This window comes from Anopheles maculipalpis, chromosome X, assembly GCF_943734695.1.
Source record: "Anopheles maculipalpis chromosome X, idAnoMacuDA_375_x, whole genome shotgun sequence".
Taxonomy (NCBI): Eukaryota; Metazoa; Arthropoda; class Insecta; order Diptera; family Culicidae; genus Anopheles; species Anopheles maculipalpis.
In genome coordinates this window covers 3,414,691-3,438,926 of record NC_064870.1, presented here as the reverse complement: position 1 = coordinate 3,438,926, position 24,236 = coordinate 3,414,691, and the positions used below count along the sequence as shown (strand labels likewise).

At 45.8% G+C, this 24,236-nt stretch overlaps 7 protein-coding genes across 7 annotated transcripts in view; 3 read left to right on the top strand and 4 right to left on the bottom strand.

The window, feature by feature from the left end:
* LOC126557347 (lysophosphatidylcholine acyltransferase-like) overlaps positions 1-6,755 on the bottom strand; it is a 238,922-nt gene extending 232,167 nt beyond the window's left edge. Inside the window, exons 1-9 of the mRNA XM_050213080.1 lie at positions 6,639-6,755; positions 6,361-6,506; positions 4,716-4,933; positions 4,369-4,636; positions 4,035-4,298; positions 3,804-3,957; positions 3,619-3,726; positions 3,408-3,546; positions 3,188-3,322 (exon numbers count right to left, since the gene is read on the bottom strand). Of these exons, the coding sequence (XP_050069037.1) occupies positions 3,219-3,322; positions 3,408-3,546; positions 3,619-3,726; positions 3,804-3,957; positions 4,035-4,298; positions 4,369-4,636; positions 4,716-4,933; positions 6,361-6,506; positions 6,639-6,755 (1,518 nt within the window). The 3' untranslated portion in view covers positions 3,188-3,218. The remainder of the gene's footprint in view (positions 1-3,187; positions 3,323-3,407; positions 3,547-3,618; positions 3,727-3,803; positions 3,958-4,034; positions 4,299-4,368; positions 4,637-4,715; positions 4,934-6,360; positions 6,507-6,638) is intronic.
* Positions 1-24,236, top strand: part of LOC126561177 (uncharacterized) — a 408,397-nt gene that overhangs the window by 25,524 nt on the left and 358,637 nt on the right. The gene's annotated exons all lie outside the window — the stretch shown is intronic.
* The window catches only part of LOC126561385 (uncharacterized), a 390,544-nt gene that overhangs the window by 357,377 nt on the left and 8,931 nt on the right, over positions 1-24,236 (bottom strand). The gene's annotated exons all lie outside the window — the stretch shown is intronic.
* On the top strand, positions 1,672-3,030 carry LOC126558358 (uncharacterized; the record flags this gene model as incomplete). Its single annotated transcript, XM_050214397.1, has 3 exons — positions 1,672-2,007; positions 2,276-2,280; positions 2,604-3,030. Coding segments are annotated over 3 exons (768 nt in total), but the record flags the coding sequence as incomplete, so codon positions are not given.
* Positions 9,537-19,338, bottom strand: LOC126557193 (lysophosphatidylcholine acyltransferase). The gene is made up of 9 exons (XM_050212881.1): positions 19,128-19,338; positions 17,367-17,512; positions 15,320-15,537; positions 10,811-11,078; positions 10,461-10,724; positions 10,219-10,372; positions 10,029-10,133; positions 9,803-9,938; positions 9,537-9,629 (listed from the first exon to the last, which is right to left on the bottom strand). Exons 1-9 carry the CDS (start codon positions 19,314-19,316, stop codon positions 9,544-9,546), a joined length of 1,566 nt encoding a protein of 521 aa, XP_050068838.1. The 5' UTR covers positions 19,317-19,338; the 3' UTR covers positions 9,537-9,543.
* On the top strand, positions 21,363-22,595 carry LOC126558133 (protein artemis-like). The gene has a single exon (XM_050214091.1). The coding sequence runs from the start codon at positions 21,363-21,365 to the stop codon at positions 22,593-22,595; it is 1,233 nt and encodes a 410-aa protein (XP_050070048.1).
* LOC126561723 (NFU1 iron-sulfur cluster scaffold homolog, mitochondrial-like) lies at positions 22,968-23,657 on the bottom strand. The gene has a single exon (XM_050218034.1). It carries the CDS (start codon positions 23,640-23,642, stop codon positions 22,968-22,970), a length of 675 nt encoding a protein of 224 aa, XP_050073991.1. The 5' UTR covers positions 23,643-23,657.

The following is a 24,236-nucleotide window of genomic DNA, read 5'->3' as shown; positions in this document are numbered from 1 at the left end:
CCCGTTACCCTATCCTCCCGTCATAGGCGTTAGCACGAGAGCAATTTAGCTCGGCAGTCCGTGTCCGTGGTGCTCGTAAGTTTGGTTAGCTAACCTCATCTCTGCCATATTTATTATTGTCACAGCTGTCGAAGCCGATAGCCCGTCTCTCGAGGGCAGACAGTTGTGTATGTGTGTGTGTGTTTTTTTTTTCTTCTCATATCGTCCATGTCACTTCGTGTTATTTTCCCGACCTGTTCCACCCCCTCCGTAACTCTAGTGTCTCTAGCCGTCCTCACAGATGTCTCTGTGCTCTTGAACTTCCAATTTGGTGAAGCCTCCATTTTTCCTCCATAAGTATCTCAACCAGTTTCTCTCTCTCTCTTCTAATTTCCCTTCTCCTGTTCATTCATTCATTTGCATTGTAAGAATAGTATGTACAGCGTCATGGCGTTTAAAGCGAATACGAACCACTGTAAAGCATGGTGGCGTTTAGATTTGCAAACCCCATCGACGCATAACCCCTGGTGTGTGCGTTCTCTGTGGCGAATGGTCACTGGTGGGCGTCTTGGACAGAAACGCAGAAACGCAGTCAGGTAATGCTTAGGAGATTATTAAGTAGTTCTTTAATATTGTATTGCCCTACCGGTCGGTTCAATCGATCGGTAATTCTCTCGAAATAAATGGTACTTTAAACAAGATGGCGGCTGGGATGTTGCGTTGTTTTTGTTTGTTTTATACTCCAAAGGTAAGTCTTCTAAGTCGATCCTAGATGACCTGGAAGGTACATACACTGGATAAGATGGATGTTATATCGTAGAAGGAAACAAACTGTAAGGTATTGCACAACTGATAGCTAAAATAGTCTTTCCCATTTCTTTGAGCCTTAATTCGTTTCCGATAATATCTGTAAAATAGCGATTCGATATTTCCGCTTTCTATGCTATTTTCCATAAAATTTATTGCCATGTTCCCGTTCCCATCTTCCGCCCACATCAACTGTAAGGCCAATAACTGCCAACGGTTCATCGTAAACTTCACCAAACCTATCACAACACTATCGAAAGGAGACGCACCACAATGGGAAGGGTCCATTTTGTCTCTCCTCTTTCTCGCTGTTTATTGCGATTCCGCAAATATTTATGGCCAGTCACATTAGCATAGCACGCGCGCGGTGGCGTCAAATCGCGTGACTTTCGCCGTACACAGCAGGCCATCACTACGGCCAAAAAAAGGCCCTTTGACAGCGAGACGAGCACGAGGAAGCGCCTAAATGTAGGCTAGCGCGTGGTCACACAACAGCACCCGGGGTGTGCTGGGTGCCGTTCAAGGGCGAGTTCGACAGACACTACAGACCCAATTTTTGGGGGTTGCTCCTCATATTTCCCCCTTGTCAAACTCCCTCCACCCCCCTCCCTGCCCCACAATTTGACACAATGTGTCTCTTACCTTGGTGCATAAATTTCACATCGACAGGGCGCTTCACACGCGATATCGGTTTCTGCTGTGCATATCCCTGGCTTCCGAAACCAACCGGACCGCACGGGCCCACACTGCTGCTCGTCCGTCGAGGTTTTTCACGCGCGCACAGTCAACCGAACGCCGGGTTTCGGCACAGTCGTGTGTAAAGCGTCGAGAGTACGCTTCGCGGGCAAAGCTGTCACATAATATCACCCGCCGTGCGGCCGTGCATTTGCCAAGCTGACTTCGGCCGGGCAGGACCTGTTGGGCGCGTTGGCACAGTTCTCCTACTTCGATCGATGGTCGGACGAGCAGCGGCGGGACTGCTGCCACCGGGCACAGATCCGCCAGTTTGCCCCGGACCAGACGGTGTTCGTTGAAGGGCAGGCACCGGTCAACTACGCACACTTTATGCTCAGTGGTGAGTGTGGTTTGCTGCAGTGTCTCAAGCTGCACCGACGCCGGGATCGACGGACCGGTGCGAAACGCTATCGGCTGTCCCGGGCACAACCGACCGAGGATGAAATTACGCGGTTCCATCGACGCCGGCAGCAGACCATGGATGCAGCCAGGGTGGAGGGACACAATGCGGGCAGGTATGACGTAGAGACGTAGTTAAGTTTTTTTTTTTATTTAACTCCATGGAGCCGTCATCTTGGGGGGCGTCCATAAATTAAGCAGTATTAAAGGGTACTCCGCTCCCCCTTCTACGAGCGTTATATAATTTTTGAAAGGCTCTTTGCCGTATGGTCCTTCGAATATAGCTATGGTGTAGAAAATTCTAAAACACAAAATGGTTCAAAATCCACGCTATTTGATGGTTAAGATGACAGAGCTATAGTTAAACATTTTAATTCATACAAAACAAACTGAGAAAAAAAAAGCGAAAAGGAGGCAAAATTGCTTAAAAACAGCTTAATATTCGTCTTTTTTAAACTAGGTGTACACACACTTTTTAAATCTTTAACCTAAGTAAGATGATGAACGGTGAGTGTTCCGTAAGTAGCTTTTTGTTTAATGTACATTGTGATACGGATTCTTTACCTACACTAAATATGCCTAAGTACACTGAGACATTTTGTACCGATATTATTTAACAGTGTGATTTAAAAAAGGCGCTCTAACTACTGCATTTTTTTCTACAACCTGTGCTTCCATTGCAGTACAACGGAAAAAACACCTGCAATCAACCGTGAACCGAGTAAATCGTTCAAGGTCGAGTACCATTTCGTCGACATTGCTACGTACAGCCGCGGTTCGGTGTTTGGCATCGGTGAGCATATGGTCGATCGAGCCGTGTTCGCCCGTACCCACGTGCAGTGTTTGCTGATACCGCGCTACTGGCTGCTGGAGAAGCCCCAAAACCGGGGCAACATCTGGAACCGGATACGGATCTTTCTCGAGCAGCGGCAACCGTCACGCGAGCGGCTGTTTCGTTGGTTTCTCGCCGAGCTGCTGTGGCACCGGTACCGGAAGCAGCTGGTTAGCGATTTTCTGCTCGTCCACGCACCACGGCACCTGCCGCGGCTGATCGATGTACCGCTGGCGTGTCGGATCGAGGAGTGTGACGTGCATACCGAACCTGATTAAGCTCCGAAAGCTACACCCTCCTTCTCAATAAACAAGGAACATTAGTTTGTCTGTATCATTATTATCATTACGCTAATACCACTAATTCAACACTGGCCAACACGCATGGCGGAAATTGGCAATAATAGTTTTCCACTGCCTATCGTTTAGACCACACCTTGCTGCTCGTCCTCGACTATGCAGCTCGTCTAGCTGGTGTTCGTTTGCTGCGGCGCTGCATACGGCTTTGGTTCGTTCAATTCTTGCAGATCGAGCAGAATCGGGTGACAGTTGATGCTCCGTTCAAATTCCTCTGCAAGAGACAATCCATGCAAGGGATTGTTAAACAATCAGATATCATAATTCAAATTGGCATTAGTAATGCTAGCAATCCATACCGAAGGAAATGAGACCCCGATTGGTGGTGTCTGCCTTGACGAACAGCTTATCGCACTGTTCCGGTGTAATAGAAGATAGGTGCTTTACCGCGAAGTACAGGCCCTCTCTTGTTATCAGATCACGCTCCACACCGTATAGCTGTTGTAAAGTATATCAAGAAGTAAAATCAATTTATCATATTCTAAAGATCCCTAGTCATGTTGTACTCACCTTAAACAGAAGCTTCAATAGGTCGAGCTTTGGTTTGCCCAATCCAGACAGAAATAGGGCAAGCAGTAGATATTCTCTGAAGTCTATCAAACCTGCACTATCATTGTCCTGGCGAGGAAAGAATAATTAAAAATTTAAATTAATTGAAAACGCACCTAGTTTTTTAAGGCCTTTTCACATCTTACCTTGTTGAAAATTTTGAACAAAATTCTCGTCGAATCATTTTCTACGGAAATGTTTAATCGGCGAGCAAACTCATCCAGCGCGATGTGTGAATTTTTCTCCGTAAACGGTACACCCTGTTCCACCAGATTCTGCTCCACATTTCCATCAGCAAGTCTGCAAAACGAAAGAGCATCGGTCGAAGATTTATGTTCCACGTCTAGAAAACTGTGCTTTGTCATGCGTAGACTTACCCGAGCCATTTACGCATCTTGGCAATGTCGTGACTCCAGGCAAAGTACGGCATACCGATCGCGATCATGTAGTTCATCAGCTTGCAGTCATTGTATCCATGCTCGGTGCCAGGAATTCCTAGCGACTGGGCAATATAATTCCGAACGTTGAGCGCGTACAGCTTCGCATCGTTACGCTCCTGCTCGTTCGGGTAGTATACTGGCAAAAAGTTGATCTCGAACCCAGTGTGAAAGGCGGTTAGTGTACGCCACAACAGTACTGGCCTGCAAAACCATGTCCAGCGAACGTGAGCCTGAGATGTGGATTTGATGTTGCTAACACAAACAAACTTACACTCCAGGGCCTTCCCACGTCCAGGATACTGTGTTGGTTGGGTTAGGGTATCGTATCGCCACCGGTTGTACTGGCAGTCCCGGTCCAAATGCACCGGGCTTAAACTGTACCACCGCCTTCCCATTGCTGCAGGTACCTTCGGGGAAGATCAAGATCTGCGGCCAGTCCTCCTTCGAGATGACGCGCTCGATGATGAGATGGCGTGTGATGTGGCGCGAATTGGGATCCTCTCGGCAAACGTAGATCGGTTGCGTGATGTCAATGATTTCTGTGAAATTGCGCACAGGAAGAATTATTGCATCGGAAGGAAGCAGCAATTGCTTTGCTCGCTGGTGATGCATACTTACTGCCAATGAGAGGAAGATCGGCAGCTTTACTTTTCGCTACCACGGTTGATGGACCACAGAACGCTACCACGATCGAGTCGAACAGACTGTAGTGTGGACCAACGACAACGATTGGTGCCTCGCGCGGTGAAGCACAGACACCGTTCACTTTGATGCGGTGAAATGAACCGAAAAAGTAGAGCAGTCGCATCGCCAGTGCTGTCATTTCGCGCATTTCCCTACAATGAAGAGGTTTGCGATGTGTGAGGAAATTAGATGAGATATTTCTGTCTTAATATATTTGATCTATTGCCTCTTTTCTATCAGTAGACTTTACATTGTATGCCGTGACCTAGTAGGTTGAAAACTGCAAAGTCTTCAGGTAATGAAGATCACATATGTTTTTGAAGTGCATAGGATGCAGTCGTGAATGGAGAACTACAGGTCTATCAAGTTTCTTGGAAACGTTTTCCAGACCTGACCATGTCACTTCGATGTAGTCTACTCTGAGTAAGTAGAGAAGAAGATAAATGTTTGAAGTTCATTCCTACGAAATTATTTTTTCGATTTCAGTAATATTGCTCCAGAGAAGTGAGCAGTTACGTCTAAATCATTTGTCGGAGGACTTCTTCTGGTCCTTATCTTAACCTGGGAAAAATATGTCTCTGTTTTGCGTTTTAATTTTTCCTCTCTCAACCAAAATCGCATCAAATTCTTGGCGAGCGTACCACCAACGAAAATTCATTCGCATTTTAATTGTGCATATGTACACAGTGTACTAAAAATATGCCCGATTGTTTGTTTTGGCGACATCCGAAGCCCGGTTTTGTTTTTTGCGCAGTCCGATCGCCACAACGGATTTCGCAGTCGAGCGAGGGTACGCTATTACTCATCCGGGGGACCAACATCAGGGACCTTTGGGTGTTGTGCGAAGTCTACCCTCGAAGTTAAGAGTCAAAGAGCAGACCGAAGTAACAAGACGAGTAACAAAATAATATGAATTAAAAAAAAAGAAAAACACGTTCACGACACACAATCATTTCGCGGTTTCGCGAGAGCACAATGAAATAACATTCGGAGCGGGTTTTTTTTTCTTGTTGATGCCGAGCCGCCTTTCTCTTTCGATGCGAGAGATTGTTCGGCGCGAGTGGGTTAAATGCGCGCGCAAGCCGGTTTGTTTGTTGTTTTTTGTTTGTGTGTGTGTTTTTCGCGGTCGCCGTTCTGAACACGCGGAGCTACAACAGATCACGCCACTTTCCTGACACGCGAGAGTGTTACAAAAATAGCTTTGTCCCGCTCTCACCAGCATGCTTCGGAGGGGGATGTGGCTGGGGAAGGAGATGGGGGGACCGGAAACGTGCTGCTTCCCAGCCTGCTCCGATCCAGTGCGTTTTGCACTGATAACGAAAGCATACGGTGCGTACCGAGGTACAAAGGTCTGCCAAGACTCGGCTGATCCGGCTCCAGCGGTATCGTTCGATTACTCAGCTGTTCGGTGTTCTTATTATTTGCCTATCTCTCTCTCTTTCTCTCTGTCTCTGTTGCTTCAAGTCGCAGAACAAAGTTGTCAGGCTTCATGCGAACAGAAACCATGTGGCCATCAGCAACTCTATCCTTCGTGGCTGAAAACGTGGAGGTTAACCTGCTGTTTACCAGCGCTACCTACCGTCGCCAGCCGGAAATAGGTATCGAGCGACGCTCCTTCTCGGTCAGCCCGTACAAACCGATGGAGGCAAACGCCCACGCCACCACCAAACAAAGACCCATCAGTACGGCACGAATCGGGAGCACCAGCAGCGTCATAAGATAAGTCTGCAAACAAACGAACAAACAAACAAACAAAAAGAGGCCAAAGAACGATAAGCTATCGGTTGTGCGAATTGGATCAGCAAACGTAGACAGAGACCTCCCCCTCTCCTCACGCCGTCTGTCCCCTACACCTACCTTGCGCTTTTCCCATGGGTCGTCAAGATTTAGCTTGAGCACGAACGGGTTCACGTACTCATCTTCCGGTATGCGAGTGATCGTACTCGTGATGGTTGTTGATCGTTGAAAGTCCATTTTTGGGGACAAACGTTGCACCAAACACACGCAGCGACGAATATTTGATTGCAGCCCACCGCACACACTCTATTCACAAACTGTCACGCGTTTTCTGTTTCACAATGGTTAATTGTTGCGCACTAGTTTCACACCAAAACCCGACCAGGGTAGCGCACGAAGCACATTGCAGCATGTGCCGACGGTTTGGCTCAAGCACAAGATGGCAACTGCTGCTGCTGCTGCTGCTGCTGCTGCGTAGCACACACTGCCGTCGCGAGCGGTTCGAACGGTGCGTTCTGTCTTAGGGGACTTGGTGCAAAAACTGACTCGCCTTGCTATGTAACGTCATCAGGCAGTGGGAGAAGACAGAAAAAAACCACACTAATCCCGTCACGAAGAGCGAAACTGCTCTCGCGGGAGCGTGGGAAATTCTCAACGTCACGCGGTACAGCGGTTGGTGGAAAGCGCGTTATAAATAGATAATTTGAGTTTTGTATGGGTGTACAGAACAACAAACAAGAAAACCATCTTTGAACGATATCCGATAATGGGGTGTTTCTTGCACGAGGCTTGCACTTGACCATGAGCAGTAGTTTTCCTTCAAATTTGGCACATCCGCACAAACTTGAGCAGTGCGGACAGAACCCGGAAGTTTCCATACTTATGCAACTAAATCGCTGTTTTGTGGTGAAATGTCTGTACAGTCACATAAGGGAAAGTAATATCCCAGGTCGTTTGTAGGACTAGAAGATCCGCTTCCAGGATTAATAGTGACAAAAAAAAGAAGTCCTCGTATTGGCAAAAACGTTTTAAAATGTCTAAAACGTGATTCTTCCCATGATCGTTATTATTCATTCGTAGCGCGTGCTTCAAACATTTCGCTTTCTCTATCTATCTATCTCTCTCTCTCAACCGTCGTTAAAAGTTAATTTTGGTTGTGATAAAATTCATCTAATCATTAAATCATTCATGTCAGACACGTGTACAAATTTCGAACAGTAGTAGAAATGACCGTAAATTTTTTACCGCATACTTAATAATTTTCAAACAAATCATACATTTTAATGACACCGAAAAACGTTGCGAAAAACGATTTGTGTGTGTGTGTTTACTTTATCTTTTGTTACGCTTTTTGATTTGATTTTCCATTTTGTGTTTTTTTTATTATTATTTCTTCTAAATAGTTTTCTCACTTTCATCTCCCTTTTTCATTAGCTTCCGGGGTTTTTTTTTGTTTTGTTTTGTTTTCCTTTGAGGACACACCGAATTAACACATGACAATCTTAACCGATCGCGAAGAGGAGGATATTTTGCTTTTCGGCTCATTTTTGTTGTTGTTGTATAGCGAGCAACAAACCAACAAAAACAAGGACACCATTATTCCACGTTCCTCTCCTAAATCTTTCTAAACGTCAACACCTTTATCGCTTGTGCGCTGTTGCGTGGTTTGCTTTTTCCTCCTGCTTGAAGATTGTGGTTGTGTGTGTTCTTTTCAGATTTTTTTTTGTTATGCTGTAATTAAGTAGCTTCTTCTAGCTGCACAGCAAGAAGAATAAACAGCAAACACAATTAGACACTTACTAAATAAATAAATACTCAAAATAATTCTCCTTTCGATTGTGCATCGATGTACGCAAATTTGTGTGTGTGTGTGTGTGTGTGTGTGTGCTTCTATGCTAAAACAGCGGGTGGTCGTGTGCGTACTATTTCCTTCTTTTGTTCACTTTTACAAACTTTACACACGCTGCTTTTGCAAATTTCATTTGCTAGTGGACATTTATCATCTTTTTTTCTTTGCTTTTGTTTTCCCTTTGCGCTTGTGTGGTCTGAATTCGTTTTTATGTTCCTCTATCTTATCACATTTACTATTTTGTCAATGTGTTTGTTTTTCTATAGTTTTTTTTCTTCATTTTCTTACGATGCGGGAACTACATGGTGCCCCAGACACGAACATATACATATAAACCCACACACATTCTCACACATGCATAGATTATCCATCTAATAAGTAATATTTTGCTAGAATTATCATGCCTTTGTTTGTTTGTATTTTTTTGTGTGTGCTACGCATATGGTTCTTTGATTAGATTTACGCTTTGCGAATGATGAGTTTTTTTTTTGTGCATGTTTGTTGTTTTGTTTTTGTTTTTTGTCGTTTTCGAGCATCTGAAGCACGTGTTTATCATCCATATAAACTTTCGTCTATTCGCCATTTTTTGGCATTCCAAAACTTTTCCATAAAAAAAAACAAACAAACAATCAAATTTAAATCTAAACGCAACCCAAAATCGTCCAACTTATGTCCGCACTCGCGAGTGCATCCGTACCCATGATCGGGTGGGGATGATTAAATTATACACGCAAAACCATGAGTAATGAGCTGATTGCGTTCAAGGAAATCATTACAACAAAACGTGAGGCTAAAATAAAGTACTGCACAGCTTCGGACAGTACAATTTAGTTTGGCGCTAACACACGTGACGCACTGATAATTACAATTGTGCCGAGAACACTAGCGGCAACCGGTAGCCTGGCTCTTCAGCAAACTTTTACGCACCTCCGAGAATGATACGATACAAAAGAAACAATTAATCCCTAAATACGTTGTTGGTGTGCACGTTTGAGACGAAACACGCATCCGAACCGAAAGCTTTTGCTACCCTAATTTTTAAGATTCCACTTTTTCTCCTGTTTGTTTCGACATTAGTAGGAAGTTCGCAAACAACGTACGCCTTCCCGCGTTCCGAGGAAACCGACCGGTCAAGGGAACACCCGTAGAGCAGTATGAGTAATGATGACGATTGTTTCAGCCCAGTCTTAAGTTGTTGGGATCGTTATTTTTCTGCAGCTTTGCTAGTAGCGAATTATGCTCGATTGCTTTTTGAAATTGATCTGCAAGGGGGAGAGAGAGCGAGAGAGTGATGGAGAATTTGTTACTTTTTTCGCCTTCTTAAGACCGGTGACAGACAGTTCCAACGTTCCGAGGATCCATGCAAAAAAATCGGAACGATGGAGTTGTGCCACAGGCCTAAGGCGCTCCACCCTACTAAAGTGACGCGACGTACTAAAGTCAATGGTGCCAAGATTGTCGTGATCCGCCAGCAGGAAGATACTGTTCACCTCTTTGCGCGTAATGCGCACGAGATACTTTAGGGTGTCGTGTAGCTGATTACGATCCACACGTCCATCGACACCGTACAGCTGAAATTGGAGTTCGAGTGTGGAAGGAAGGTTAGTGTTAGTGGTCCTGCCGGAAGCCATCAGTCCATCCACAGCAGGAACTTTACTCACGTGGAACAGAGATTCAACAAAGTTTAATTTCGGCTTGTACAGTGTGACCAGAAATAAGGCAAGTAAAAGATACTCTCTGAAATCAATAACGTCGGGCAATTCGGGCTAAAACGAACAAACAAATAAAATGCATGGATAGTTGGTGAATTGATGTACAAGCGAGCAGCAACTTCAAGCAGCCGATACGTACCCTGTGCAATTTATGAAACAGATTTTGTGCCGCTTCCTGCGCCGGATCGATCTGCATCTGTGCGGTAAACTGTGCGTACGTGAGCAAACTGTTAGCATCGGTAAACTCACGCTGACTCGTCACAATCTTGCGTTCCCGATCGGCAATGTCAATTCTATCCAACCCCGAGAAAAAAACATTTCAAAGCGTTAGTGAGAATGGGTATCAGCTGATGAGATCCGATATTAGCAACCAGACATTACTTGAGAGTTCCGCGCAGTTTCTCGATGTCGGCGATCGCTGCCGGATGGGGCATGCCCACGTTCTTCACAAACGTCATCAGCTTGCAGTCGTCAAAGGTGTAGTCCGAGATCGGAATATCTAGCGCTTTTGCCATCAACATCCGCACGTTATCTGCGTACAGCTTCGGATTGGCTTTCTCCGCCTCGTTCGGGTAGTACACCGGCAGGAACTCGATTTCGCAAAACGTGTGAAATTGCGTCAGTGTGCGCCATAGCAGCTGGATGCTGTAGTGGGTGAAGAAATTGGGTGGACAAACGATTACTCACACGTGAACCAAACAATACACTATAAAGAAAGGGCATTTACTTACGCATTCGGGCCCTCCCAGGTCCAGGTCACGGTGTCGACCTTGTTCGGGTAGCGCATCAGTACCGGCTGGATCGGTACGCCCGGATAGAACGCACCCGGCTTAAACTTAATCAGCGACGTTCGGTTCGTGCAGGTACCCTCTGGGAAGATCAATATCTGGGGCCAGTCCTCCTTCGAGTTGGCGCGCTGTATAATTTCCCGGATCGTTGTCTGGCGCGAATGTGGATCCTCCCGGCACACGTAGATCGGTTGGGCGTAGTCGATCAATTCTTCAACAGGCGGTGAAGAATTTTGTTTGTTTTTTGGTGAGTTGAACCAAAATGGAAGCCAAAAACAAAAGAGGTGTTAGAAGGTGCTGTTTATAAGTCCCACCCCACTGCATCACACACACCCCGCGTCCGCACCCAGGTGGAGCAAGACGAAACAAACCGAACACGATCTCTACATACGATGCGGAGCACAACTCCGCACGGAGTGCATAACATAACATTGACCTGGCAACAACAACACACACATACAAACGCTCACACACACACACAAACGCTCACACAAGCACACAAATGATAAAGCAGTGGTGGTAGAAACGGGAGAGTAGCATTTGGCGAAGCGTTGCCAAAGTTTCTATGAAAGATATCTGGATGGATGAATGGATGGATCGATGGATGATTGGAGATGCGTTGTTGGAGCAATGCGGAATAATGATGGAGTTTCGAATGAATTTGACCGGACATTGGAAGTTAGCATGTGTCAAAACACACCAAAGGTAAGGAATTCTTCCTGCTCTGGGTTGAGGGTTTGGTGACTGGAAAGGAAGTCAAAATGGATTAGATTCGGAACATAGTTTTTGGCGCTTTAGTCTTTCTTTATTCTATTCTATTTGGTAACTATGTCTTGACTAAACGACTAGCTAGGTCATGCAGGACAGCGAATGGCTTACTAGACTCTTTAATACCGCGTTGTTGGAAAGTTAGTTCTCACAACGAGGGAAAGAACCACCAAACCATTCCTAGCATAAATGTAGGTAGTGGCGGTAGAGGCATGTCAGGGCTGGGGTCGATCCGGACCATTCTCTTGTAGGGAGGATTGACTAACCAACTGGTTAACATTAGTAAGTCTAGCAAGTCATGGGACGGCCAGCATAACCTAAAAGGTCGTCATCCCAATGAGGAGTCTACAAAAAAGTTGTGCAACTATAACTTGTGATGTTATCTAACTTGAAAATGGGATAAAAGTAGACTTTATGTTGGATTCTGAACCACCAAGCAGAGTTTTACGGAGCAGTGGTTCCCCAATTACGGGGAGATCAAATCCAGCAATAGGAATTCTAATGTCCCAAAAGTTACATAAGCTCGGATAGTTCCTGAGATGATAAAACGCCATAAACTAACTTCAGGAGCCAGCAAGTCAACACGCCAACACAGACGCGTGACTGCTAAGATTGAAAGCGATAGAACAGAAGGCAAGAGTCAATCACATTGGGACAAGGATCTACCAAAGAGGATGGACTAGTAGTCTAACTTGAGGGAGTCAGTAAGTAGTAAAGGACATTTTCGAAGGTAGAAAATGAAGGAAAAGGAGGGGGAGGAGAAGGAGAAAGAAAAACAAAAGAACGACACAAAATAATCAAAATGGTTCTGACACTTACTGCCGAGGTTGCGGTCAGCGTTTCGTACCAGCGGGCTGGACAACCCGGTCAAGTAGATGATGACCGCGTCGAGGAAGGAGCTGTGCGGGGATACGACCAGCACTGGCGCCTCAGTACGGCTCGCCTGCCGCCCCCGGATCGTAATACCCAGCCCGGCGCAGGTGTATGCCAGCGTGGCAAATTCGCCGAGCGGCCGTTTGAGGCACCTGCTCCGGTCAGTTTTGGGCGGCCCCGGCCCCGTCAACGTCAGTCAATTCCGAGTGAGCCGGGCGAGTGTACGAAAGGTAGGGGAAGGAGAAGGGAACAAGGGAGGAAGGGATTACAGTATCAGTTCCGGGGTTGGTGGGATACATCCAATCGAGTTGTTCACGGCGAACAATCGACAGAGTGTTATGCGTCCGATGTCCAGTGTGTACCAGGGTCGTCGTACAGGCGTCCGGGGGTCGTTTTTTGTGGTCGGTTTTGCAAATACATGTGTGAATGTGTGTGTGTGAAAAAGATTGTGAAAAAGAGAGAGAGAAAGAGAAAGATGATGAAACAAAAAAATACAGCGCGACACGGATGCGAATGAAGGTTAAGCGAGGCGGTGCATGCGCGTGGGATTGAAGTTGCGTTCGATGGAAGATTATATTGCAGCATGTGCATACCCCGACGATGAAGAAAATATAACCAGATAGAAGAGGAAAACACACACACACACACATCACAGGACGTTGAGATGGAAAAATGGACCGTAGATCGTACGGTCGAAGTGATCGATCACCCACAACCCAATTCACAGATGGGGGCGAGCAAAAAAGAGAAAGAAAAAGAGAGAGAGAGAGAAAGAGAGAAGAGAAAAGAGAGAGAGAAAAATACTCCATGAGAATGAGTGGGAGAATGAAGATGAAGATTCCTACTGGCTTAAAAAATAATTTAATCCCATATCTGTCAAGCATCGAACTGTCAAACATCGAACTGTCAAACATCGTTAAGTATATGCGGTAGTGAAGATAAAGTATGAATGAACCTAGTGGTACAGTTGCGCTCCCTTATCGCCACCGTCACCTCATCTCCGGACCGTTCAAATTTATAGCACATATCAATTATATTATAGCATCCGTTTATCTGTTTTGTTCGGGGATTATTCCCATCACTAGTATGCGGGCGACGGATACGATCATCACCGTACGATACTCCCCTCAATGGTAGAGATGCAACAACATTTGAGCAAAGGTGAGTTTTCCCACCTTCCAATGAAGTAGAGAAGGGAAAAAAATAATTGCAAAACTGCGAAAGCTTGACAAATCGTTTGGAATGTTATGTGAACTGACGTAGCAACAGGTAGCACACGTAGACTGATGTGTAAGCATATCATGGAAGGGTTTTTAGTCACAATACACCAAACAAAACATTGAAACGCAACAAAAAAATAGCTGACAAGGCAGCAGTTTTCTTTTCAACACGTCTATGGACATGGCTTTGGATGTGCTTCACCACCGGAGGGCTCAGGTGATAGATGAACCTTCATGTGCGATTTTCTGTTGCTGTCGTTCGCTTGAAAGGTCAACGGCACACGCACACACACACACCCCCATTTAACCATATAAGGGAGAAATAAATTATGTACATTTCATGATGTAAAGCAGCGGAAAAATTGATAGCGATTAGTGGTGTAAGTAATGTATTTTATGTACACATAAAACCATACGAATGGATGGTGAAGAAAAACGGAAAATCTCCCAATTAATGCTTATTATGTTTAGTCCGTATAAAGTAAAATAAGGAAGGATGTCAAATTGATGGTAAAAGATGTAAATTTGGAAGGAATCTTGTTCATCAAACTGCTTCAAAAAAGGCTAGAAGTATGAGATGTGATCGAAATGGCGAAACCACGTGGCACAAGCAAAAAAAAAAAAAGAGGATGAGATCTCGTTGGCAGAAGAGAGTTGGGGCGGTAGAGATGAAAAAAAAAAACAGAAGAAGAGAAAAGTGCATGCATGAGACACTGATGGTGGAGTTGCAATTTCGTTCGGGAAGTGTTTTTTGTGTTTTCTCCCTTTTCTTTCAGTTAACGTCTTTCTGTCTTATTACTGATACTGGCCGTGGTGCGAAAGTCTTCGAAAATAACAAAAAATGTGTAGTAAACAGGGCAAGGTTTAGTCATTCAGTGGTCTCTCCTATTGTACAACACAGACACACGCTCAATCGCACACATACACACCGTAATAAGCACGTAAACTCCATGCACACTTTAATTGCAATTATTGTAAGTGCGACGCCTCAGATCAATACCTAAATGACGCGACAAAAGTAGATTCATTAGCTTCTCTGTGGCGAAGTAGATCTCTCTCTCTCCCTCCGTCCTCTAATCTGTTATAAATACTTCCTAACAGACGAACGGGAGGAATTCGTAGGGCTCAAGCCATTTCTGGACACTAGAAATGGCTAGATATGAAGTGAACGATTGATCGGCAGAACCGAAGTCTGGCGCACGTTCTAGGCTCTTATCATGATGAACTGGACAATTTAATTGTTCAGCTAGAATTGAACCTTTCTCGAGCAACAATCTGCCAATCTTCCTACTCTATTATCCTGATCAGTGTTCGGAATGAATTGGCTGGAGCATCACTAGTCCTGCTCGTCCTCATTACCACACGTGAAAACTCCAGAGGCCCTCTCGGGAATGATTGTTATGCACTCTAAGTAGACACATCTTTTGCAGATCGGTTCGGTTCGGTTTCGCGAAAAAAAAAAAACATGGTAGGCGGGTTGGAGCGCGTTGTGGGTGGGTGGTTTGTGTGAGAAGAGAAAAGCATTTGAAAAAAAAAACAACAACAGCAACACAAAGCAGTATTTATCGGGGTGCGTGGCACAACAACCTACTTCCGAAGAATGGCAGCGAAGCCGTCTCGTACTTGGCGACGACGGCCGACGGTCCAAACAGGACGACGCAAACGGAGTCGTAGAATGCGGTATGGGGCGCCACACAGATAACGGGCGCTTCCTTTGGTGACGCCCGTACGCCCTTGTACCGGATATAGTTGAACGAGCCGAACAGGAATAGGGTACGCATCACGAGCGCGGTAAGCTGGCGCAGCTGGCTGTGTGTATGGTGCAGCGAGGCGGTAACCAAGTTAAGGTGGGAAGTGAGGGGAATGGGGAAAGTTGGGTAAAATAGGAGAATAAAGAGAGCGTGAAAGAACGGATGAAATATCGGACATATCTTCCACAAGTTTGAGATTCTGGGATGACTCTTTTAGGTACTCTGCAAGAACTTCATCCAGTTCTGGAGTTGATAAGGAGGAGAGTTCTACTCCTAAGTTAAGAGAGCAGATCTTAGGTAGTAGTTTTGTTTGAGCTGAGATTCTGGGATGATTCTTCGAGGTACTCTGCAAGAACATTGCCACGCCCTGGAGTTGATTAGGAGGAGAGTACTACTTCTAAGTTGAGGAGATATGGAAGAGCAATCATAGGTAGTAGTTTTGTTTGAGTTGAGATTCTGGGATGACTCTTGGAGGTACTCTGCAAGAACTTTATCTAGTTCTGGAGTTGATTAGGAGGAGAGTTCTACTTCTAAGTTGCGAAGACGTGGGAGAGCAATCTATTTCCTAACTGGTATGAACTTTGAGAAATTGAGCACCACATTAGATTGAACATATTAATACCAAACACTGGAGCACAAGTCTTAAAGATTCTAAGAAATATACAATTTATTAATTACGATTTAATAATCACGAACCAAGTTTCGCATGATTGATTTTCCCCAATTCATCGCAACAAATAACGAGCTTGTACATTTTTTTGTACAACTATTCCAGCTAATCCGAAGGAACTCATTAATCCTGCCGGATCTGATTGTCAATTGTCATTCGCGGTACAAAAGACTCGGAACCGCAATTTAAACTCACTGAAGCCTCTGCACCTGCCAGGAACGGAAAATCAAATCCGCTAATTAAAAATTGTTGGATAATGGCGGGAAGAGACAATGTTTCCCTCTTTTCCAGGCTCACAGCATGCTTCACAACTTTCTCTTTCAGGAACAACGAGCATGACGAGCTGCTGCTCCTTTACAGACTTAACATGCGGATACCGAGAGCGTTAAGGAAAGTTAGCGACAACAACACAAGAGATCCCCCCCCCCCCACCGTAACGAGGGTAATAACAATCTGGACAAAAGGGGACCAGTTTCGGAATAGTACACGATGCGGGAAAAAAGTAGTTTTAACACCCAGCGGTACCCGTGTGAAGTGTTAGTAGAGGGTTAGCAAGGTAGACACAGAGGGTGGATACGTATTGTCAGGGAAAGCGAAACCAATCGGATTCGTTGATACGCCTCGTACACGCTTGTGGTGCAAAAGGAGGTGGTAATGGGGGGGGGGGGGGGAGTTAGTCTTGTTTCATTCAGTATTTTTTGTGTTTGTTTGTTTGGATCCCGTTCTGCCCGTATGCAACGGCACGTAGAAATGTTCTGTTTGGAATTAATGAAGCAGCCCGACCGTACAGGAAGGTTAAGCCCGCGAACTCGTGCTCGTACCTAGCGACCCTAGGGTGTAGAGGTGGATTGTTCGTATATTGTTTTACACCGTCAGCTGAATGTGCTTGAAGCATCGGTAAAATGCCAATCAACTCCAACTGGTTCGAACCAATTCGGGAGACTTCGTCATCTGCCGCTTTTTGGCGGGCGGGTGACTCGCATAACGTGCTAGTGTTGGAGTTAAGGTAGAATATTGAATTTAGTAGCAACTCATTTAACTACACATTTAATTCGTTAGTATTCTAGCTCTACTGGTCTATGTTGGTCGGTTCTGTTGGGCGGGAAAGTAGCAGAATCCTTATCACAGTGATGCTTCGGATATCGTGGCCATACCGTAAAGAAAAGGGAACTTCCTGGCAACTAACGTTGCATGCCCTAACAGATGTTTATACTCACCGCCTCCAACCTGCCAACGGTTTGTTGCGCAGATCCTCTTTGGATAGCCCGTAAAGGCCAATGTTGGCGAGGGCCCATGCCACCACCAGACATACCAGTATCAGCACAACACGGAATGGCAGCAGTATCACCGTCAGCAGTGCGGTCTAGAGTGAGCAAAAAACCAAACAAAAAAAAAAAACGGGAAGAAACATTAGGCGACGATTTATTGCAGATTACCTAGGCTGGAGTTTAACGATTCTTTGCTACGCCAGGGATGCATTGGTGGGTTTTTTGTCGATTGAACACGATGGTTCTACGTGCATCTCAATATCTAGTAACGAGAACATTGTGAGCGATGCCTAAAAATAGTCGCTTTTTTCTGGGAAACATCCGTACCGGGGGGGTAATGGATCTGGATGCAGCGAAATGGTGACCTTCGTGTGTAGGTGCGGCGGACATTGCAGATGTTCTATCGCACGCTTTCGAAACGTGACGGACGTGAGCAGGATGGCAGGATGTTGATGAAAGTGTCACCAAAAGATGGTGTGACGCAAAACCGACCGAGAAGGATCCATACAGCGGATACCAGAAGTTGCGTTCAACGCTGTCATGTACTTCGCCGGTCTGCAGAGTACTTTAGACGGAGGGTGAAGGAATAACCTTCCAATAAAATTGCATTTCCTTTCGTTTAGCATTACAGCACAAAAGAAGGCCTACAGAGTCCATCAAATCTACGAAAAAAGGTCGCAGGTGGCTTGGTGTGTCGTGTATCCATGGCAATCGGTGAGGATGTCATCGCCACAGTAGCTGCAGGGTGGAGGACTCCGAGGATGTAGGAGCGGGTCAGGCTTGTATGTTCTATTCGAAGGCGCGATAGGACTTGTAGGTGATTCGATGCACAGGACCTTGCCGTGTGAAACTCGGCGCCATTAAAGCCTCGACCGTTGGACCACCATCTCGATTTCTCCACGTTCGCCAAGAACGCTCATTTGCGTCCATATTCGAATGATAATAGTACGAGTAGTAATCATCTAGCGTGATAGTCAGGAATCTCTCCACGTCAAGAATGGTACTGGAGGGCCTTACGAGTAAAGCATATCTGTACCGCTTCCAGATACAACTGACGCAGGGATAGGTCTTACTAGCGTGACCAGTGAGTGGTCAAGGCTAGTCAATACATGGTTTGATACGTCCGGGACCTCCGGATGGGGGAAAGGGCCAGTGAAGAAAGTAGCCTCTTAGGAACTGGTAGAAACGTCACTTTCTATTATCGATGTACGCCCACGCAAGCACATCGTAAACACGACTAAACGGAAGTGCAACATAAAAACACACACACCCACACCCTTCACAAACTAAACAAAGGGATTTATGAATATAGTAATCGATACTGGATGTGCTTTTTTTGGTCACCAAATTTGTGTGTGTGTTTATTTGTTGTTGTTGCAATATAATAACAAAGTAAAACGAAAACAAGGTGAACCGATCGAAGAAGCAGCATCCGCATACGTCACGACAGCTGTCAAATATCATCAGCGAAATTTCGATACGAGAAGGCACTGGAAACGACGCAAAAAAAAAACGCACGCACGCACACAAAAGCACGCACAATCGATACACACACGCGAAGGCCTTGGAAGAGACTCTTGAAGGTAGCTTCTTCTGCGCCTTTACTGTGCCTCAAAGCTCAAAGCTGAATGAAAAAAAAAAGCTCTTTCTTGCCGTTTGCTTATTGCAACAAGCCCAATAATAAACAAATAGGTGAAAAACAATACATACCTTTGCCTTGTCGACCGGATCGTCCCATACGAGCTTGTGCACGAACGGGTTGACGTAGTGTATTTCGTCCGGTTGATTGTTTTGCGTTTGGTTGTTGGCAGCGGTACCGGACAGTCCCGGTTCCGCGATCGTTGCCGCCTCCGGTAACCTCCCCACCACCGGTGGCTTCTTCTCGGCCGTGGCCGCCATGATGCCGTGCACACAATTTTCACGCACGGCAAGGAGGGAAGGTGGAAGGTAGAGGGAAACGATTGCACACACCGGAATTGGTGGAAAAGCGGCACCAAAAGAAAACTACGCACACACTTTCTTACACAATTACACAAACAAACACAGTCACACACGCGGTACAGACAACCGGATGCTGCCGGATATGGAGCGATTTCACGGGCTGGAAAAAGAGGAAAAGCGGGATTTTGTTGGGCTGGATGTCGGGGATGATGGACCACCACCAATGCGGTGCGCGGATCCTGCTGCTATGGCAATACAAGGGTCGCTAAGGGAACGCACGGTTTTTGTTCTGTTTTTCTTGTTTTAATTTGAGGGTGGTGAAGGGAGGGAAAAATTGCTGCGTGTTGATACGTTTGGGATAGCGATTTTCGTTCTGCTGAGTTTTCACCTGCCCAGCAGCACCACGACTGTTATCCGTACAGCACACACACACACCTCCGGCCACACAAAACGCCGTTCTGTGTTGCAGAAGAGCTGCAGAAAAACACGTTTTCTTGCTGCTCTTCCTTCACAGTGCGTGCGTGTGTATGTTTGTGTTGGGTTTTGCTAGCAAATTTTCCTACCACACAGGCGCGTCCGTCCACCCACCACGGCCCACAACCGAATGGTGTTTTTTTTCGTGTTACTCGCGAAGAGCGAAATTTCCTCCCACTGCCGCGTTTTGCGCCTGGTCACCCTTAGTCCTCACAGCGGGGGGTTGGTGGATGCGTTTTTGTTGTTTGTCGTTGATGCTTGATTGAAGAAAGGCGTACAGGCACTGTTTGGTTCGACGCGCACTTTCACTAGCTTCCCTAAACCTCACCACCTGCGGGTGGGAATAACCCGAAACGTGGTGTATACGGTACGGTCGCGGTTGATGCTATGATTCAACCGGGCTACAAGCGTTTGCACCGGGCCATCATTATGAAGATGGAAAATCGGCAAAGAGAAGTTGAAACGTACTTGAGCGCGCAGCGCAATTTCTATGCTTTCGTCGCACACGGAGCCGAACGGATTGTGATATGTCTTGCGATGGTTCAGTGCGGTGGACAACTGTAGCAGCCGTTTCCGTTGGCGAAAAGAAAGATGTTGTCGGCAGGGCTTGCACATGGGTGGGCTTTTTTTATCGTACGGAAAATGTTTTGGCAAAATTTTCCCCACTAAAACAACTGATGCACCAAATGTATAGCAAGGGGATAGAAAATAGTATATTAAAAATAATTTAATACATGAGTTATTTTTTAGAATATGAAGGATATTAACGAGTTTTATCGGTTATTGTAGATGGGAAAATGTTTTCAAAAGCTCTTCACTAACCCTGCCTTTTTGGTGGTATGAAGGAGATGGAAGAGAAACAGTTTTGCAAACAGTTCCCTTATCATTTCGTTTAGTTATTTCTCTTTTTTCCCCCACATTTTATAAATCATAAAGTTAGGGAAATGGTTCACTTTTCGAAATAATTCGAAACAAAAAACGGTTACAAAAATGTATCACTTTTTATGTTAATTCCCTTCGCGATTTTCCGTTGTTTTCACTCTGTCTCGCTTGCTCGAACGCTACATAGCGCCTACCTGTTTGCTAAATTCAGAGAATAGCAGCGAAACTGCATACAAAAAAAACGAGGGCGAAAACGGTCGCTGGTGATGTCATTTAGCAAACGAATCGATCCGCTCCGAGAGCGGAAGGATTTCAAAATGGATTGCCAGTTCTTTGGTTGTTTTTCTTCGTTTTAAAATTAATTTAACTTTATTTACAGCAAAAATCATTTTAAAAACATTTTCCCTACTTAAAGTACGATAACTGTTTTGTGGAATTCTTTAAACGTTTTTTTTTCAATGCGTTTAAAGCGCAACGTTTTTTTAATTCAATTTTGAATTTGAAATCCGTCCTCGCGCCGACAAACGACAACTGCTGTCATCCGCATGTTTAGGTAGCTTTTTAGTCTGTCCCTCATTCATCCGGCGAACTTTCCGTGCAGAGCGTCTTTGTTTAGGAATTTGGGAGATAAAAGTCGCACCCCCAAAAATGAGTACATTTCCGGGCTACATACCCGAGTTGCCCGGTATCGCGATCGATCGCTTTGACCAGACGCTACGTGACCGGGCGAACGTGTTCTTTTTGTCGCACGGCCATCTCGATCATATGTACGGGTTGGTACCGAACGATCCACTGCCCGGTACGCTGTATGTGAGCCCACATACGGCGGTTATTGTTGGGCACCGGTATCCAAACCAGCCCGTGTACCGTATGCCGATCCGGGAACGGTTAAGCCTGTGTATCGTGCCTCCGACCGGTGAGGAACGGTACGAGCTGTGCATACGCACTGTACCCGCGGAACACTGCCCGGGTTCGGTAATGTTTTACTTCGAGACGCAAACCGTCCGGGTGCTGTATACGGGCGATTTTCGGCTGTCGGCGGAAAGTCTTGCCGTTATCGAGCGGGACCGGATACGGCCGAACATCGTTTACCTTGACAGTACCTTTCTCGATTGGGAGTATAAGTATTTTCCAACGCGGCAAGAAAGTATGAGCCTGATAATAATGCGCTGCTCGCAGTGGTTGGAAGCTGATCGTCGGAATATCGTCGTGCTGTGGTTGCCAGCACTTTACGGATCGGAGGAACTGTTGCACCAGCTTTACGTATGCCTGCGCCAGCGTATACACGTGTGCGCGGCCCAGCGTGCGACGTATCAGCATTTCGCACAACTGCAGGATGCGTTTACGGATGATGCGCACGGTGCACGGATACATGCCTGCAGCGGTAAAACGGTTCAGGGCGTGATAGTGTGCCGGGGGAGTGACGATACTGACAACTATGCACTGATGATCCGGCCATCTGCTCGCCGATGGCGTTTTCTGAATCCCGGTCAACCATTCTGGATGGAGAGCAAGAAGCAGCTGTACGTTTGCTACTCGTCGCATGCCAGCAGCTCGGAGTTGGTAGAATTTATACGCAAACTCCAACCGGAAGCACGTGACATCCGGTTTAGTGTGGTAGGGGATGAGATTGACCGCAAGTGCAAGGAAAAATATCTTGCGTCGCTGTTAGCAACACCCGTGGAAGGTGCGATCGAGGGGAAAGAAATGTCCGAGGTTGAAGAAACTCTATCCTTGCCGCAAAATGCATTTAGCACCGGTACCGGTAGCAAACGGTACGCCGGGACGACCGACCAGAAGATGGATTGGGATGAGAGCGAGGAGGAAAGCGATCATGCAAACGACACCCTACCACCATGCAAAATGGCCAAACGATGTTAAATGGGGTTAACACACGGGAGATAATTTTGTTAGCTGTTTTTTTTTTTTTTTGATATCCAAAATCAAAGCCCTGCTCGACATTATAAGATTAAGCGATACGATGTAGTTATGAATGTACATCTGTAAATAGCGAAGTCAGGATGCGGATATATATAATTAAAATTGTCTTAATTCTAATCTTAGTTGAACCATCGCCATCATCCTTTCTTATGCATGTCCAATTCGGATTTTCAAGCCGAACAAACGAAAAAAAAACCACCCACGTGCTTTGTTTGTAAATTTCTGCCGTTCCTTAAATACCGTACAAATCAGAATTTCTAAGCTAAAACGAAATAACAGTAGAAATAAATGAACATTCCGTTCAATTTCCGTTTAAGTTTTGCTCTCCGCCGGTGGTTCATCCTTCTGGCGGATTTGTTTCTCCAGCCGGGAAAATTCCTGCTCCGCCATCTTGTCCACCTCGTCCGTTACTTGCTCGACCGATACGACCTCTGGGATGTAGAACTGTAGCATGTTCTGTACGCCATTCTTCAGCGTCACGATCGAGCTCGGGCAGGACGAGCAGGAACCTTGCATCTTCAGCTTCACGATACCATCATCAAACCCCATAAAGATGATATCGCCCCCGTCCTCCTGCACGGTCGGCCGGATGCGTGTGTCCAGCAGTTCCTTAATCATCTGCACCGTTTCATCGTCGTCCTCGTTGAACTGAGTGTCCGGGTTCGGTTTTGCGTCCGTTACCACCGGCAGTCCGGAAGCGAAAAAGTCCATTATTACCGCAAACACTTCCGGCTTGATGATGCGCCATTCGGCATCTTCCTGCTTCGAGATGGTTACAAAATCGCTGCCGAAAAATACTGCCCGTACACCCTCGACGCGGAACAGTAGCTTCGCGAGCGGACTGCACTGGGCCGACGATACGGACGGGAAGTCCATCGTTTGACCTTTCTCTAGCACGGAAACGCCGGGCAGAAATTTGAGACTGTCCGGGTTCGGTGTGTCCTGCGTTTGGATGAACATGGACCGCTTCCAGATTGCTTGTGGCATGGGGCGTTTCCCACCTACCGGTTGGAGGAGATTGTTTTCGCTGTGCGGTACCAGCAGGGTACTGTACGACGGTGCAATGTTGGCTGTGAGCACATTGTTCGGGCTAAACGATGGGAGAACCACAAACACATTAATGGCGGGTAATTTAAGACAAGAATCAATTAGAAAAACTTACAGCATGCGAATATAATTAAATTTGATAGCGGAACGGAAGATATTTCTTGTATTTTGCATCATTTTTCGTTGGATTTACGTATCACTCTCTCCCTGGTAGCGAACTGGTGCCGAAAAATGATTACGATTGTTTTGTTTTGGTTCGCGAGCGTTTTGACGTTTCGCGTGTATAAACAGCTGATTTCGTTTGTGTGCTCAATGGCGAACGAATAGTGGGCTGTGCCTGTGGGTATGATTTCACACGCACAATGAACCACCCCACGTTCTATCGTTCATGGAAAATTACAATCAATTGTATAATGTTGAACGTTGATTACCCAATTTACACATTACGTAAATGCTCGATTTTTCTACGATTTTATTTACAAAAAGGTACTGCGTTTTGAACGGTAAATTTAAATTTACCGTTCAAATTCTGTT

Coding starts and splice junctions, on each gene's coding strand:
- LOC126558133 (XM_050214091.1), top strand. CDS start 21,363: ATGAGTACATTTCCGGGCTACATACCCGAGTTGCCCGGTATCGCGATC.
- LOC126557193 (XM_050212881.1), bottom strand. CDS start 19,316: ATGGCGGCCACGGCCGAGAAGAAGCCACCGGTGGTGGGGAGGTTACCG. Junction 17,513..19,127: donor ATCCGGTCGACAAGGCAAAG/GTATGTATTGTT, acceptor TGCTCACTCTAG/ACCGCACTGCTGACGGTGAT. Junction 11,079..15,319: donor TTCGCTGCCATTCTTCGGAA/GTAGGTTGTTGT, acceptor CGCCTGTTGAAG/AATTGATCGACTACGCCCAA.
- LOC126561723 (XM_050218034.1), bottom strand. CDS start 23,642: ATGCCACAAGCAATCTGGAAGCGGTCCATGTTCATCCAAACGCAGGAC.